The sequence below is a fragment of the Nerophis lumbriciformis genome, linkage group LG23, assembly GCF_033978685.3.
Source record: "Nerophis lumbriciformis linkage group LG23, RoL_Nlum_v2.1, whole genome shotgun sequence".
Lineage (NCBI taxonomy): Eukaryota > Metazoa > Chordata > Actinopteri > Syngnathiformes > Syngnathidae > Nerophis > Nerophis lumbriciformis.
Window position 1 is genome coordinate 32,091,661 of NC_084570.2, and position 15,421 is coordinate 32,107,081.

At 34.0% G+C, this 15,421-nt stretch overlaps 1 protein-coding gene across 2 annotated transcripts in view; it reads right to left on the minus strand.

Annotated features, from left to right (window-relative positions):
• LOC133622233 (protein SSUH2 homolog) overlaps positions 1-15,421 on the minus strand; it is a 68,235-nt gene that overhangs the window by 20,975 nt on the left and 31,839 nt on the right. For both annotated transcript variants that reach the window (XM_061984728.2, XM_061984729.1), the window contains 3 exons: positions 11,116-11,176; positions 6,836-6,957; positions 6,682-6,744 (listed from right to left, as the gene is read on the minus strand). In XM_061984728.2, coding sequence (XP_061840712.1) covers positions 6,682-6,744; positions 6,836-6,957; positions 11,116-11,176 — 246 coding nt within the window. The remainder of the gene's footprint in view (positions 1-6,681; positions 6,745-6,835; positions 6,958-11,115; positions 11,177-15,421) is intronic.

The window sequence follows — 15,421 nt, forward strand, 5'->3', positions numbered from 1 at the left end:
CTTCCATAAATATGTTATTACTTCATGATTATGTTATTACTTCTATAATTATGTTATTACTTCATGATTATGTTGTTATTACTTCCATAAGTATGTTATTACGTCATGATTATGTTATTACATCCATAAATATGTTATTACTTCATAATTATGTGTTATTACTTTATGATTGTTATTACTTCTATTAATGTTATTACTTCATGATTATGTTATTACTTCCATAAATGTTATTACTTCATGACTATGTTGTTATTACTTCCATAAATATGTTATTACTTCATGAGTATGTTATTACATCCATAAATATGTTACTTCATAAATATGTTATTACTTCATGATTATGTGTTATTACTTCCATAAATATCATATTACGTCATAATTATGAGTTATTATTTCCATAAATATGTTATTACTTCATGATTATGTTATTACTTCTATAAATATGTTATTACTTCATGATTATGTTGTTATTACTTCCATAAGTATGTTATTACGTCATGATTATGTTATTACATCCATAAATATGTTATTACTTCATGATTATGTGTTATTACTTCCATAGATATGTTATTACTTAATGATTGTTATTACTTCTATAAATATGTTATTACTTCATGATTATGTTGTTATTACTTCCATAAGTATGTTATTACGTCATGATTATGTTATTACATCCATAAATATGTTATTACTTCATGATTATGTGTTATTACTTTATGGTTGTTATTACTTCTATTCATGTTATTACTTCATGATTATGTGTTATTACTTTATGATTGTTATTACTTCAATTAATGTTATTACTTCATGATTATGTTATTACTTCCATAAGTATGTTATTACGTCATGACTATGTTATTACATCCATAAATATGTTACTTCATAAATATGTTATTACTTGATGATTGTGTTATTACTTCCATAAATATCATATTACGTCATGATTATGAGTTATTATTTCCATAAATATGTTATTACTTCATGATTATGTTATTACTTCTATAAATATGTTATTACTTCATGATTATGTTATTACTTCCATAAGTATGTTATTACATCATGATTATGTTATTACATCCATAAATATGCTATTACTTCATGATTATGTGTTATTACTTCCATAAATATGTTATTACTTCATGATTATGTGTTATTACTTCCATAAATATGTTATTACTTCATGATTGTTATTACTTCTATAAATATGTTATTACTTCATGATTATGTTATTACTTCTATAAATATGTTATTACTTCATGATTATGTTGTTATTACTTCCATAAGTATGTTATTACGTCATGATTATGTTATTACATCCATAAATATGTTATTACTTCATAATTATGTGTTATTATTTCATGATTATGTTATTACTTCCATAAATGTTATTACTTCATGACTATGTTGTTATTACTTCCATAAATATGTTATTACTTCATGAGTATGTTATTACATCCATAAATATGTTACTTCATAAATATGTTATTACTTCATGATTATGTGTTATTACTTCCATAAATATCATATTACGTCATAATTATGAGTTATTATTTCCATAAATATGTTATTACTTCATGATTATGTTGTTATTACTTCCATAAGTATGTTATTACGTCATGATTATGTTATTACATCCATAAATATGTTATTACTTAATGATTATGTTATTACTTCTATAAATATGTTATTACTTCATGATTATGTTGTTATTACTTCCATAAGTATGTTATTACGTCATGATTATGTTATTACATCCATAAATATGTTATTACTTCATGATTATGTGTTATTACTTTATGGTTGTTATTACTTCTATTCATGTTATTACTTCATGATTATGTGTTATTACTTTGATTATTACTTCTATTAATGTTATTACTTCATGATTATGTGTTATTACTTCCATAAATATGTTATTACTTCATGATTATGTGTTATTACTTCCATAAATATGTTATTACTTCATGATTGTTATTACTTCTATAAATATGTTATTACTTCATGATTATGTTATTACTTCTATAAATATGTTATTACTTCATGATTATGTTGTTATTACTTCCATAAGTATGTTATTACGTCATGATTATGTTATTACATCCATAAATATGTTATTACTTCATAATTATGTGTTATTACTTCATGATTATGTTATTACTTCCATAAATGTTATTACTTCATGACTATGTTGTTATTACTTCCATAAATATGTTATTACTTCATGAGTATGTTATTACATCCATAAATATGTTACTTCATAAATATGTTATTACTTCATGATTATGTGTTATTACTTCCATAAATATCATATTACGTCATAATTATGAGTTATTATTTCCATAAATATGTTATTACTTCATGATTATGTTGTTATTACTTCCATAAGTATGTTATTACGTCATGATTATGTTATTACATCCATAAATATGTTATTACTTAATGATTATGTTATTACTTCTATAAATATGTTATTACTTCATGATTATGTTGTTATTACTTCCATAAGTATGTTATTACGTCATGATTATGTTATTACATCCATTAATATGTTATTACTTCATGATTATGTGTTATTACTTTATGGTTGTTATTACTTCTATTCATGTTATTACTTCATGATTATGTGTTATTACTTTGATTATTACTTCTATTAATGTTATTACTTCATGATTATGTTATTACTTCCATAAGTATGTTATTACGTCATGACTATGTTATTACATCCATAAATATGTTACTTCATAAATATGTTATTACTTGATGATTATGTGTTATTACTTCCATAAATATCATATTACGTCATGATTATGAGTTATTATTTCCATAAATATGTTATTACTTCATGATTATGTTATTACTTCTATAAATATGTTATTACTTCATGATTATGTTATTACTTCTATAAATATGTTATTACTTCATGATTATGTTGTTATTACTTCCATAAGTATGCTATTACGTCATGATTATGTTATTACATCCATAAATATGTTATTACTTCATGATTATGTGTTATTACTGCCATAAATATGTTATTACTTCATGATTATGTTATTACTTCTATAAATATGTTATTACTTCATGATTATGTTATTACATCCATAAATATGTTATTACTTCATGATTATGTTTTATTACTTTATGATTGTTATTACTTCTATAAATGTTACTTCATGATGATGTTATTACTTCTATAAATATGCTTTTATTTCATGATTATGTTATTACTTCCATAAATATGTTATTACGTCATGACTGTTATTACTTCCATAAATATGTTATTACTTCATGATTATGTTATTACTTCTATAAATATGTTATTACTTCATGACTATGTTATTACTTCCATAAATACGTTACTTCATGATTATCTTACTATTACTTCGATAAATATGTGTTATTACTTCCATAAATATATGTTATTACTTCTTGATTGTGTTATTACATCCATAAATATGTTACTTCATAATTATGTTACTACTTCATTATTATGTGTTATTACTTCTAAAAATATGTTATTACTTCATCATTATGTTGGTATTACTTCCATAAATATATGTTATTACTTCATGATTATGGTATTACGTCCATAAATATGTTATTACCTCTATAAATGTTATTATTTCTATTAATATGTTTGTTAGGAATTCTTCGTGTTTATACACGTTTCCAGAGACTTTTAGTTTGAAGAATTTCTTGAGGGTCACTTCCGCTTCCTTTTCGACTCGTGTGAATGTGTGCTAACTTATTTCTCTGCCACGTTTCATCGGTGCTCTAGTCTTTGACGATGTTGATGATTGTACAAGACCCATTTAGTAAATGTTGACGGGTGTTTTGCTTGTGGTTTACAGATACTAACCTAACCTAACCTAACCCGAACCAATATTCACCATTAAAGTTTACACAGTCCAAATGATGACCGTGTGTTCTCTGAACAGAACCCCAACGTGGTCAATATCCGAAAAAAACAGTCGCAGAGTTTAATACTCAATGTTATACTTCATGATTATGTTACTCCTTCTATAAATATGTTACTACTGCATGATTATGTTTGATTACTTCTATAAATGTTACTACTTCATGATTATGCTACTCCTTTCATAAATATGTTATTACTTCTTGATTATGTTTTATTACTTCTATAAATATGTTATTACTGCATGATTATGTTTTAATACTTCCATAAATATGTTTTTACTGCATGATTGTTTTTACTTCTATAAACATGTTATTACTGCATGATTATGTTGTTATTACTTCCATAAGTATGTTATTACTTCATGTTTATGTTTTTACTTCTATAAATATGTTATTACTTCATGTTTATGTTTTTACTTCTATAAATATGTTATTACTGCATGATTATGTTTGATTACTTCTATAAATATGTTATTACTGCATGATTGTTTGATTACTGCTATAAATATGTTAATACTGCATGATTATGTTATTACTGCATGATTATGTGTTATTACTTCCATAAATATGTTATTACTTCTGTAAATATGTTATTACTTCATGATTATGTTTGACTACTTCTATAAATATGTTATTACTGCATGATTATGTTTTGTTATTACTTCCATAAATATGTTATTACTGCATGATTATGTTTTGTTATTACTTCCATAAATATGTTATTACTGCATGATTATGTTATTACTTCTATAAATGTTATTACTTCATGATTATGTTTGATTACTCCTATAAATATGTTATTACTGCATGATTATGTTTTAATACTTCCATAAATATATTTTCTGCATGATTATGTTTGATTACCTCTATAAATATATTACTATATGATTATGTTTTATTACTTCTATAAATATGTTATTACTGCATGATTATGTTATTAATGCATGATTATGTCATTACTGCATGATTATGTTTTATTACTTCTATAAATATGTTATTACTATATAATTATGTTTTATTACTTCTATAAATATGTTATTACTGCATGATTGTTTGATTACTGCTATAAATATGTTAATACTGCATGATTATGTTATTACTGCATGATTATGTTTTTTTACTTCTATAAATATGTTATTACTGCATCATTGTTTTATTACTTCTATAAATATGTTATTACTTCATGATTATGTCTAATTACTTCTATAAATATGTTATTACTGCATGATTATGTTATTACTGCATCATTGTTTTATTACTTCTATAAATATGTTATTACTGAATGATTATGTTTTATTACTTCCATAAATCTGTTTTTACTGCATGATTATGTTATGACTGCATGATTGTTTTATTACTTCTATAAATATGTTATTACTTCATGATTATGTCTAATTACTTCTATAAATATGTTATTACTGCATGATTATGTTATTACTGCATCATTGTTTTATTTCTTCTATAAATATGTTATTACTGAATGATTATGTCTAATTACTTCTATAAATATGTTATTACTGCATGATTATGTTATTACTGCATCATTGTTTTATTACTTCTATAAATATGTTATTACTTCATGATTATGTCTAATTACTTCTATAAATATGTTATTACTGCATGATTATGTTATTACTGCATCATTGTTTTATTACTTCTATAAATATGTTATTACTGCATGATTATGTTATTACTTCTATAAATGTTATTACTTCATGATTATGTTTGATTACTCCTATAAATATGTTATTACTGCATGATTATGTTTTAATACTTCCATAAATATATTTTCTGCATGATTATGTTTGATTACCTCTATAAATATATTACTATATGATTATGTTTTATTACTTCTATAAATATGTTATTACTGCATGATTATGTTATTAATGCATGATTATGTCATTACTGCATGATTATGTTTTATTACTTCTATAAATATGTTATTACTATATAATTATGTTTTATTACTTCTATAAATATGTTATTACTGCATGATTGTTTGATTACTGCTATAAATATGTTAATACTGCATGATTATGTTATTACTGCATGATTATGTTTTTTTACTTCTATAAATATGTTATTACTGCATCATTGTTTTATTACTTCTATAAATATGTTATTACTTCATGATTATGTCTAATTACTTCTATAAATATGTTATTACTGCATGATTATGTTATTACTGCATCATTGTTTTATTACTTCTATAAATATGTTATTACTGAATGATTATGTTTTATTACTTCCATAAATCTGTTTTTACTGCATGATTATGTTATTACTGCATGATTGTTTTATTACTTCTATAAATATGTTATTACTTCATGATTATGTCTAATTACTTCTATAAATATGTTATTACTGCATGATTATGTTATTACTGCATCATTGTTTTATTACTTCTATAAATATGTTATTACTGAATGATTATGTTTTATTACTTCCATAAATCTGTTTTTACTGCATGATTATGTTATTACTGCATGATTGTTTTATTACTTCTATAAATATGTTATTACTGCATGATTATGTTATTACTGCCGTGTTACAGACCTTGTTTGGAAACAATTAAGGTACGTAAATAAATATTTACAGAATATTGCTGTGTAAATAACGCATTTCACAAGGTATATATTTGCGACTTATAGTCTGGTGCGGCCTATAACCCGGTGCGCTTTATAGTCCGACATGTTTGATGAGAACAAGTGGTGCTTCTCCTCCTATATAAATGACGACACAGCAGATGACTGAACTTACATATCCACTCCCACGGCACTCGTCACAAGCCTTGCTCCCCGTGCCATTGCAGTCATGGCAGTCCTACACACACACACACACACACACACACTTAACATGGTTGTGTAGACGTTTCCCAGCATAAACCGTGCGCAAGTAGAAGTGAAGCGCTCACCTTGACGGTGGAGGTGTAGGGCACGCGGATCTTTTCTTTGCCATTGCTGAAGAGGTTGGGGGGTGTGGCCTGGACCTCCCAGGGCTGGGGGGCCGTCTGCGTGTAGAAGTCTGCCACCTCACCTGTCCATCACACACACACACACACACACACACACACACACACACACACACACACACACACACACACACACACACACACACACACACACGTTATCATTTGGAATGGGGACCAAGTTTTTGATCATCACTTGTGGGGACTACAACTTTCTACAGGTTGTGGAGGCATAAAAAAATGAGGTAAAATAGCCACTGCCCAGTTAGCTCATACACATCTTTAAATCTCTGGATTGATGAAGTAATGTGCTGATCATTCTTACTGGGGACCCTGGGGAAAAAGAGTTAATATGGTTCATGGGGACCAAATTTAAATAATTTTGCATAATTCACACAAATTTGTATGTGACTACTGAGGACCATTTAAAAGAAAAAAAAAGTTCAAACTAAATATGACATGATCCTCAGAATACAGCACTACAGCTGTCCTCTTATAGGAAGTTTCACCACTTAAATGTTAAAGCAAATCCTGCATCTTCTGTGACATTACTGAAAACTGCTATTTAGCAGTAATGAAGTTGTCTGCAACTCCAACTACAAACCCCGTTTCCATATGAGTTGGGAAATTGTGTTGGATGTAAATATAAACAGAATACAAGGATTTGCAAATCCTTTTCAACCCATATTCAGTTGAATGCACTACAAAGACAAGATATTTGATGTTCAAACTCATAAACTTTATTTTTTTTTTGCAAATAATACTTAACTTAGAATTTCATGGCTGCAACACGTGCCAAAGTAGTTGGGAAAGGGCATGTTCACCACTGTGTTACATGGCCTTTCCTTTTAACAAAACTCAGTAAACGTTTGGGAACTGAGGAGACACATTTTTTAAGCTTCTCAGGTGGAATTATTTCTCATTCTTGCTTGATGTACAGCTTAAGTTGTTCAACAGTCCGGGGGTCTCCGTTGTGGTATTTTAGGCTTCATAATGCGCCACACATTTTCAATGGGAGACAGGTCTGGACTACAGGCAGGCCAGTCTAGTACCCGCACTCTTTTACTATGAAGTTGATGTAACACGTGGCTTGGCATTGTCTTGCTGAAATAAGCAGGGGCGTCCATGGTAACGTTGCTTGGATGGCAACATATGTTGCTCCAAAACCTGTATGTACCTTTCAGCATTAATGGCGTCTTCACAGATGTGTAAGTTACCCATGTATTGGGCACTAATACACCACCATACCATCACAGGTGCTGGCTTATTAACTTTGCGCCTATAACAATCCGGATGGTTCTTTTCCTCTTTGGTCCGGAGGACACGACGTCAGTGTTTCCCACACATTCATTTATTTGTGGCGGCCCGCCACGAAAGAATTACGTCCGCCACAAATGGATTTTTCGGCTTTTGACTCGCTCGACCGCTCATAAAAGCAATGGGACTGTCTGTGAATGTTGCTTGTAGTTACACCTCCGGTGCAGTAGGTGGCGGTAGCCTACTATGCATTGTAACTCCGCCAATAGCACTTAATTCACCTGGTGGGCCAGAAGAAGAAGAAGAAGAAGAAGAAGAGGGACGGATGGACGGACGGGATCAAAATACTCGCCGGCTACTTTTCATAATGATGGCGCTTCCTACGTTTCTACCTCAAACGTCCAAAAGCTGCTGAAAGCCTTGATCCAGGATGCCAGGGGGAAAAAAACTTAAATGGTGCCTTTTGGCGATAGTTAGCAGCTTGGTGGCTCATAGCCGGCTAGCTAACGCTTGCTAGCGTGGTAGCATTGCTTCATTTTTACAGGTGTTATAGGTAGATAGGTTATAGCTGCATCGCTCGCGGCTCGTCATATATTTAACGTTAATCCGCGATTTCACCGAGCGTTTCACTGACGGTTTCGCCTGACGCTGCTTCATTAACACCGCCGCTGTTTGACTCGGTCACCTGTTTTCATACCGACGAGCTAACGTGTCCAGGTTATAACCCTGTTGTCAATAAACACACGTGGACTGAAGCTAAGTTGTCCACTGTCCACTGCGGCATGTGAATGCAATGAAAAGAATAAAATCTGAGCCAACCAGCTGTTAAAATGTTGTCCAGGTTAATGTTTTGGCCATTAAAGGCCCTTCATTTCAAGATTTCAACTGTGATCGGGCTTTAAACAGGTGGCTGACCTGTTCAGATGAGTGTAACTGCTACCGGTCAAATAATGTGAAATAGCATTTAATTTTACATGTATGCAATGCCATTTAAATGTAATTATAGATAATAATAATAATAATAATAATAATAAATACTGTGTAGTGTTGTAAATAGTCAACGGGAAGAATTTTAGTAAGATATAAGCCATGAGCACTACACAGCCAGAAAAAAACCTAGGCAGGACAAGTAAAAATATTGGGGCGAGTAGATTTGAGAAGTCAGGCAAGTAGAAAAAAACCTTAACGTTGAACCCTGCATGTGTTGAGCTGCTGCCGCTTAAGGTTAGACGGCACTGTACATAGAGCGATTCTGCTCGTTAGTAATAAATTCTAATGTTGGATGTTCACTCCTTCACACAGATGAGTATAGAAAAATATTTTCAACGGCCGAAAAGGGCTCGACTTGGAGAGGAGGTAGGCCTACAGTCCGGACCACAGGTGCGACCTGTTCAGCAGCAGCAGGAGGAGGAGGAGGAGGTTGACTGACTGTGGCAGGACACCTCTGCCTCTGTTTCACTTCATGTTGCTGGTAAATAATATGGATGTAGTAGTAGGCTAAAGATAAATTATTTAGTATTCACTAATTAAAGGGGCAGAGCTTTAAGAGACATTTTAGCTTTTATATTTTATAAGATATATTTTTTGTAGGAACCACAATTAATAAATATATTTCAGTGAATCACTAATTGTTCAAATCTGTATATAAATATGTACATAAAATGTTGTAATTATATTCCAACTCCGCGTTCTTCTTGGTCATCGCCGCTGCCGGCGCCACCACCCAACCACACCACCACAAATAGATGCCTGTCCTGTGGGAAACACTGGACGTCCACAGTTTCCAAAAACAATTAGAAATGTGGACTCATCAGACCACAGGACACTTTTCCACTTTGTATCAGTCCATCTTAGATGAGCTCAGGCCCAGCGAAGCCGACGGCGTTTCTGGGCGTTGTTGATAAACGGTTTTCGCTTTGCATAGGAGAGTTTTAACTTGCACTTACAGATGTAGCGACCAACTGCAGTTACTGACAGTGGGTTCCTGAAGTGTTCCTGAGCCCATGTGGTGATATCCTTTACACACTGATGTCGCTTGTTGATGCAGTACAGCCTGAGGGATCGAAGGTCACGGGCTTAGCTGCTTACGTGCAGTGATTTCTCCAGATTCTCTGAACCCTTTGATGATATTACGGACCGTAGATGGTGAAACCCCTAAATTCCTTGCAATAGCTGGCCGAGAAATGTTTTTCTTAAACTGTTCAACAATTTGCTCACGCATTTGTTGACAAAGTGATGACCCTCGCCCCATCCTTGTTTGTGAATGACTGAGCATTTCATGGAATCTACTTTTATACCCAATCATGGCACCCACCTGTTCCCAATTTGCCTGTTCACCTGTGGGATGTTCCAAATAAGTGTTTGATGAGCATTCCTCAACTTTATCAGTATTTATTGCCACCTTTCCCAACTTCTTTGTCACGTGTTGCTGGCATCAAATTCTAAAGTTAATGATTATTTGCAAAAAAAAAAAAAGTTTATCAGTTTGAACATCAAATATGTTGTCTTTGTAGCATATTTAACTGAATATGGGTTGAAAAGGATTTGCAAATCATTGTATTCTATTTATATTTACATCTAACACAATTTCCCAACTCATATAGAAACGGGGTTTGTACCATATATAGAAGGATGGAAAATTCTGAATGTGAATCATACTTTAAGGTAATAATGTTTTATAATCATGCTGTATGAAAATAACTAATAATAATATTAATAACTAACCAGTAAACATGTTTCATGGGCCAACTCTTAAAAATCACTTAGGCATCTTCAGAATGGATCTGACTATCATTTAAAAAGGTTTCCTGTTTTTTTTGTCCCCATACCGTCAGAGGTCCCCTAAAGGTGACTGTGTAAACAGAGCGATGTCCCCATTAAGTAAGCATTGCCAGAACACACACACACACACACACACACACACTCAAATCAACACAACATGTTTTTGTTGTGTGTAAGTGTGTGCTTACCGTTGTGAGGTTTGTGGGCCCACTCGGTGGACCTGGACTCCACGTAGGTCTCCAGGCGGTACTAACAACACACACACACACACACACACACACACACACACACACACACACACACACACACACACACACACACACACACACACACACACACACACACACACACAAATGTGAACACAAATATACCTCCTGTGGGTGACCCAATATCTTTGTCCATACAGCATACATAAAAGACAGGTTCCTCATATTTCATCACATCCTTCCTATGCTGTGTGTGTGTGTATATGTGTGTGTGTGTATGTGTGTGTGTATATGTGTGTGTGTGTGTGTGTGTGTGTGTGTGTGTGTGTGTGTGTGTGGCACACTGCTGGTCACATGATGAGGTCACCTGATAAGCTGAAGCAGCTTTTGGCAAACACCAAACGTTTCATGAGGGCTGACAAAAAGTCAAAATGTTGGGAAGGATTTATGGGTGCACCCATGATGGACCGTAGTGCACACTGCTGCCACCTACGGGGCCGCAGTGGAGCAGCACAAAGGTTTTTCAGGGAAAAAACTAAAGTCAAATAGTGGAATATCAGTGAGTGGTTTTCCAACCATAGGGTCGTGACCCTTTGGTGGCCCCCCCCCACCCAAAAAAAATATCAGTTTCTAAGCCGGGGGCTGTAGTTGTAATACACTTTTCCACCACTTGTGTCAGTAATGACGTCATCAAACGAGCAGAATAATAACTACAAAATTACCACGGAAATTTGGATGGGCCTGCTATTTGTGCCCTGGACCTCTGGAAGCCGCCGTACTTATTAGATGGTGCCGAGTGTCGGAATCTGTGAGTTTTAGGTGTAGCTGTACAAAACGAGCTACAGAGCTAGCCTAAAACGTTAGCATGCTTACATAAAACTGCTAACATTTAGCATGTGTGCCAATGTTAGCATGATAACAGTTAGCATGTTTCATATACCAAGTTATATGACTCTAAGGTGTATGGCTGCGGAAAAAAAGAAAAAAAGAAAAAAAAGAAAAAAAAAGTTAGGTGAAAAAGTTAGCATGCTTAAGTTAGCATGCAAACGATAGCATGCTATCAAGCTAACAGTTGACAAGTGTCGCATACCAAGTTGTATGACTCTGGAGTAAACAGTTGCAAAACTAACTCAACAAGTTAGCATGCTCATGTTTTAGGTGGTCTCTTCTGGTGCAAGATTCTTCTTGTTCAAGGTCTTCCGGTGCAAGATTCTTCTAGTTCAAGGTGGTCTCTTCTGGTGCAAGATTATTCTTGTTGAAGGTGGTCTCTTCTGGTGCAAGATTCTTCTTGTTCAAGGTCTTCTGGTACAAGATTCTTCTTGTTTAAGGTCTTCCGGTGCAAGATTCTTATTGCTCAAGGTCTTCCGGTGCAAGATTCTTCTTGTTCAAGGTCTTCTGGTGCAAGATTCTTCTAGTTCAAGGTGGTCTCTTCTGGTGCAAGATTATTCTTGTTGAAGGTGGTCTCTTCTGGTACAAGATTCTTCTTGTTCTAGGTCTACTGGTGCAAGATTCTTCTGGTTCAAGGTCTTCCGGTGCAAGATTCTTCTTGTTCAAAGTCTCCCGGTGCAAGATTCTTCTAGTTCAAGGTTTTCTGGTGCAATATTCTTCTTATTGAAGGTGGTCTCTTCTGGTGCAAGATTCTTCTTGTTCAAGGTCTTCTGGTATGTTCAAGGTTTTCTGGTGCAAGATTCTTCTTGTTCAACCTGGTCTCTTCTGGTGCAAGATTATTCTTGTTCAAGGTGGCCTCTTCTGGTGCAAGATTCTTCTTGTTCAAGGTCTTCTGGTACAAGATTCTTCTTGTTCAAGGTTTTCTGATGCAAGATTCTTCTTGTTCAAGGTTTTCTGATGCAAGATTCTTCTTGTTCAACCTGGTCTCTTCTGGTGCAAGATTTTTCTTGTTGAAGGTGGTCTCTTCTGGTGCAATATTATTCTTGTTGAATGTGGTCTCTTCTGGTGCAAGATTATTCTTGTTGAAGGTGGTCTCTTCTGGTGCAAGATTCTTCTTGTTCAAGGTCTTCCGGTGCAAGATTCTTCTTGTTCAAGGTCTTCCGGTGCAAGATTCTTCTTGTTCAAGGTCTTCCGGTGCAAGATTCTTCTTGTTCAAAGTCTCCCGGTGCAAGATTCTTCTTGTTCAACCTGGTCTCTTCTGGTGCAAGATTATTCTTGTTCAAGGTGGTCTCTTCTGGTGCAAGATTCTTCTGGTACAAGATTCTTCTTGTTCAAGGTTTTCTGATGCAAGATTCTTCTTGTTCAACCTGGTCTCTTCTGGTGCAAGATTTTTCTTGTTGAAGGTGGTCTCTTTTGGTGCAAGATTATTCTTGTTGAAGGTGGTCTCTTCTGGTGCAAGATTATTCTTGTTGAAGGTGGTCTCTTCTGGTGCAAGATTCTTCTTGTTCAAGGTCTTCCGGTGCAAGATTCTTCTTGTTCAAGGTCTTCCGGTGCAAGATTCTTCTTGTTCAAGGTCTTCCGGTGCAAGATTCTTCTTGTTCAAAGTCTCCCGGTGCAAGATTCTTCTTGTTCAACCTGGTCTCTTCTGGTGCAAGATTATTCTTGTTCAAGGTGGTCTCTTCTGGTGCAAGATTCTTCTGGTACAAGATTCTTCTTGTTCAAGGTTTTCTGATGCAAGATTCTTCTTGTTCAACCTGGTCTCTTCTGGTGCAAGATTTTTCTTGTTGAAGGTGGTCTCTTTTGGTGCAAGATTATTCTTGTTGAAGGTGGTCTCTTCTGGTGCAAGATTATTCTTGTTGAAGGTGGTCTCTTCTGGTGCAAGATTCTTCTTGTTCAAGGTCTTCCGGTGCAAGATTCTTCTTGTTCAAGGTCTTCCGGTGCAAGATTCTTCTTGTTCAAAGTCTCCCGGTGCAAGATTCTTCTTGTTCAAGGTTTTCTGGTGCAAGATTCTTCTTGTTCAAGGTGGTCTCTTCTGGTGCAAGATTCTTCTTGTTCAAGGTCTTCTGGTATGTTCAAGGTTTTCTGGTGCAAGATTCTTCTTGTTCAAGGTGGTCTCTTCTGGTGCAAGATTCTTCTTGTTCAAGGTCTTCTGGTATGTTCAAGGTTTTCTGGTGCAAGATTCTTCTTGTTCAACCTGGTCTCTTCTGGTGCAAGATTATTCTTGTTCAAGGTGGTCTCTTCTGGTGCAAGATTCTTCTTGTTCAAGGTCTTCTGGTACAAGATTCTTCTTGTTCAAGGTTTTCTGATGCAAGATTCTTCTTGTTCAAGGTTTTCTGATGCAAGATTCTTCTAGTTCAACCTGGTCTCTTCTGGTGCAAGATTCTTCTTGTTCAAGGTTTTCTGGTGCAAGATTATTCTTGTTGAAGGTGGTCTCTTCTGGTGCAAGATTCTTCTTGTTCAAGGTCTTCTGGTATGTTCAAGGTTTTCTGGTGCAAGATTCTTCTTGTTCAACCTGGTCTCTTCTGGTGCAAGATTATTCTTGTTCAAGGTGGCCTCTTCTGGTGCAAGATTCTTCTTGTTCAAGGTCTTCTGGTACAAGATTCTTCTTGTTCAAGGTTTTCTGATGCAAGATTCTTCTTGTTCAAGGTTTTCTGATGCAAGATTCTTCTTGTTCAACCTGGTCTCTTCTGGTGCAAGATTTTTCTTGTTGAAGGTGGTCTCTTCTGGTGCAATATTATTCTTGTTGAATGTGGTCTCTTCTGGTGCAAGATTATTCTTGTTGAAGGTGGTCTCTTCTGGTGCAAGATTCTTCTTGTTCAAGGTCTTCCGGTGCAAGATTCTTCTTGTTTAAGGTCTTCCGGTGCAAGATTCTTCTTGTTCAAGGTCTTCCGGTGCAAGATTCTTCTTGTTCAAAGTCTCCCGGTGCAAGATTCTTCTTGTTCAACCTGGTCTCTTCTGGTGCAAGATTATTCTTGTTCAAGATGGTCTCTTCTGGTGCAAGATTCTTCTGGTACAAGATTCTTCTTGTTCAAGGTTTTCTGATGCAAGATTCTTCTTGTTCAACCTGGTCTCTTCTGGTGCAAGATTTTTCTTGTTGAAGGTGGTCTCTTTTGGTGCAAGATTATTCTTGTTGAAGGTGGTCTCTTCTGGTGCAAGATTATTCTTGTTGAAGGTGGTCTCTTCTGGTGCAAGATTCTTCTTGTTCAAGGTCTTCCGGTGCAAGATTCTTCTTGTTCAAGGTCTTCCGGTGCAAGATTCTTCTTGTTCAAGGTCTTCCGGTGCAAGATTCTTCTTGTTCAAAGTCTCCCGGTGCAAGATTCTTCTTGTTCAACCTGGTCTCTTCTGGTGCAAGATTATTCTTGTTCAAGGTGGTCTCTTCTGGTGCAAGATTCTTCTGGTA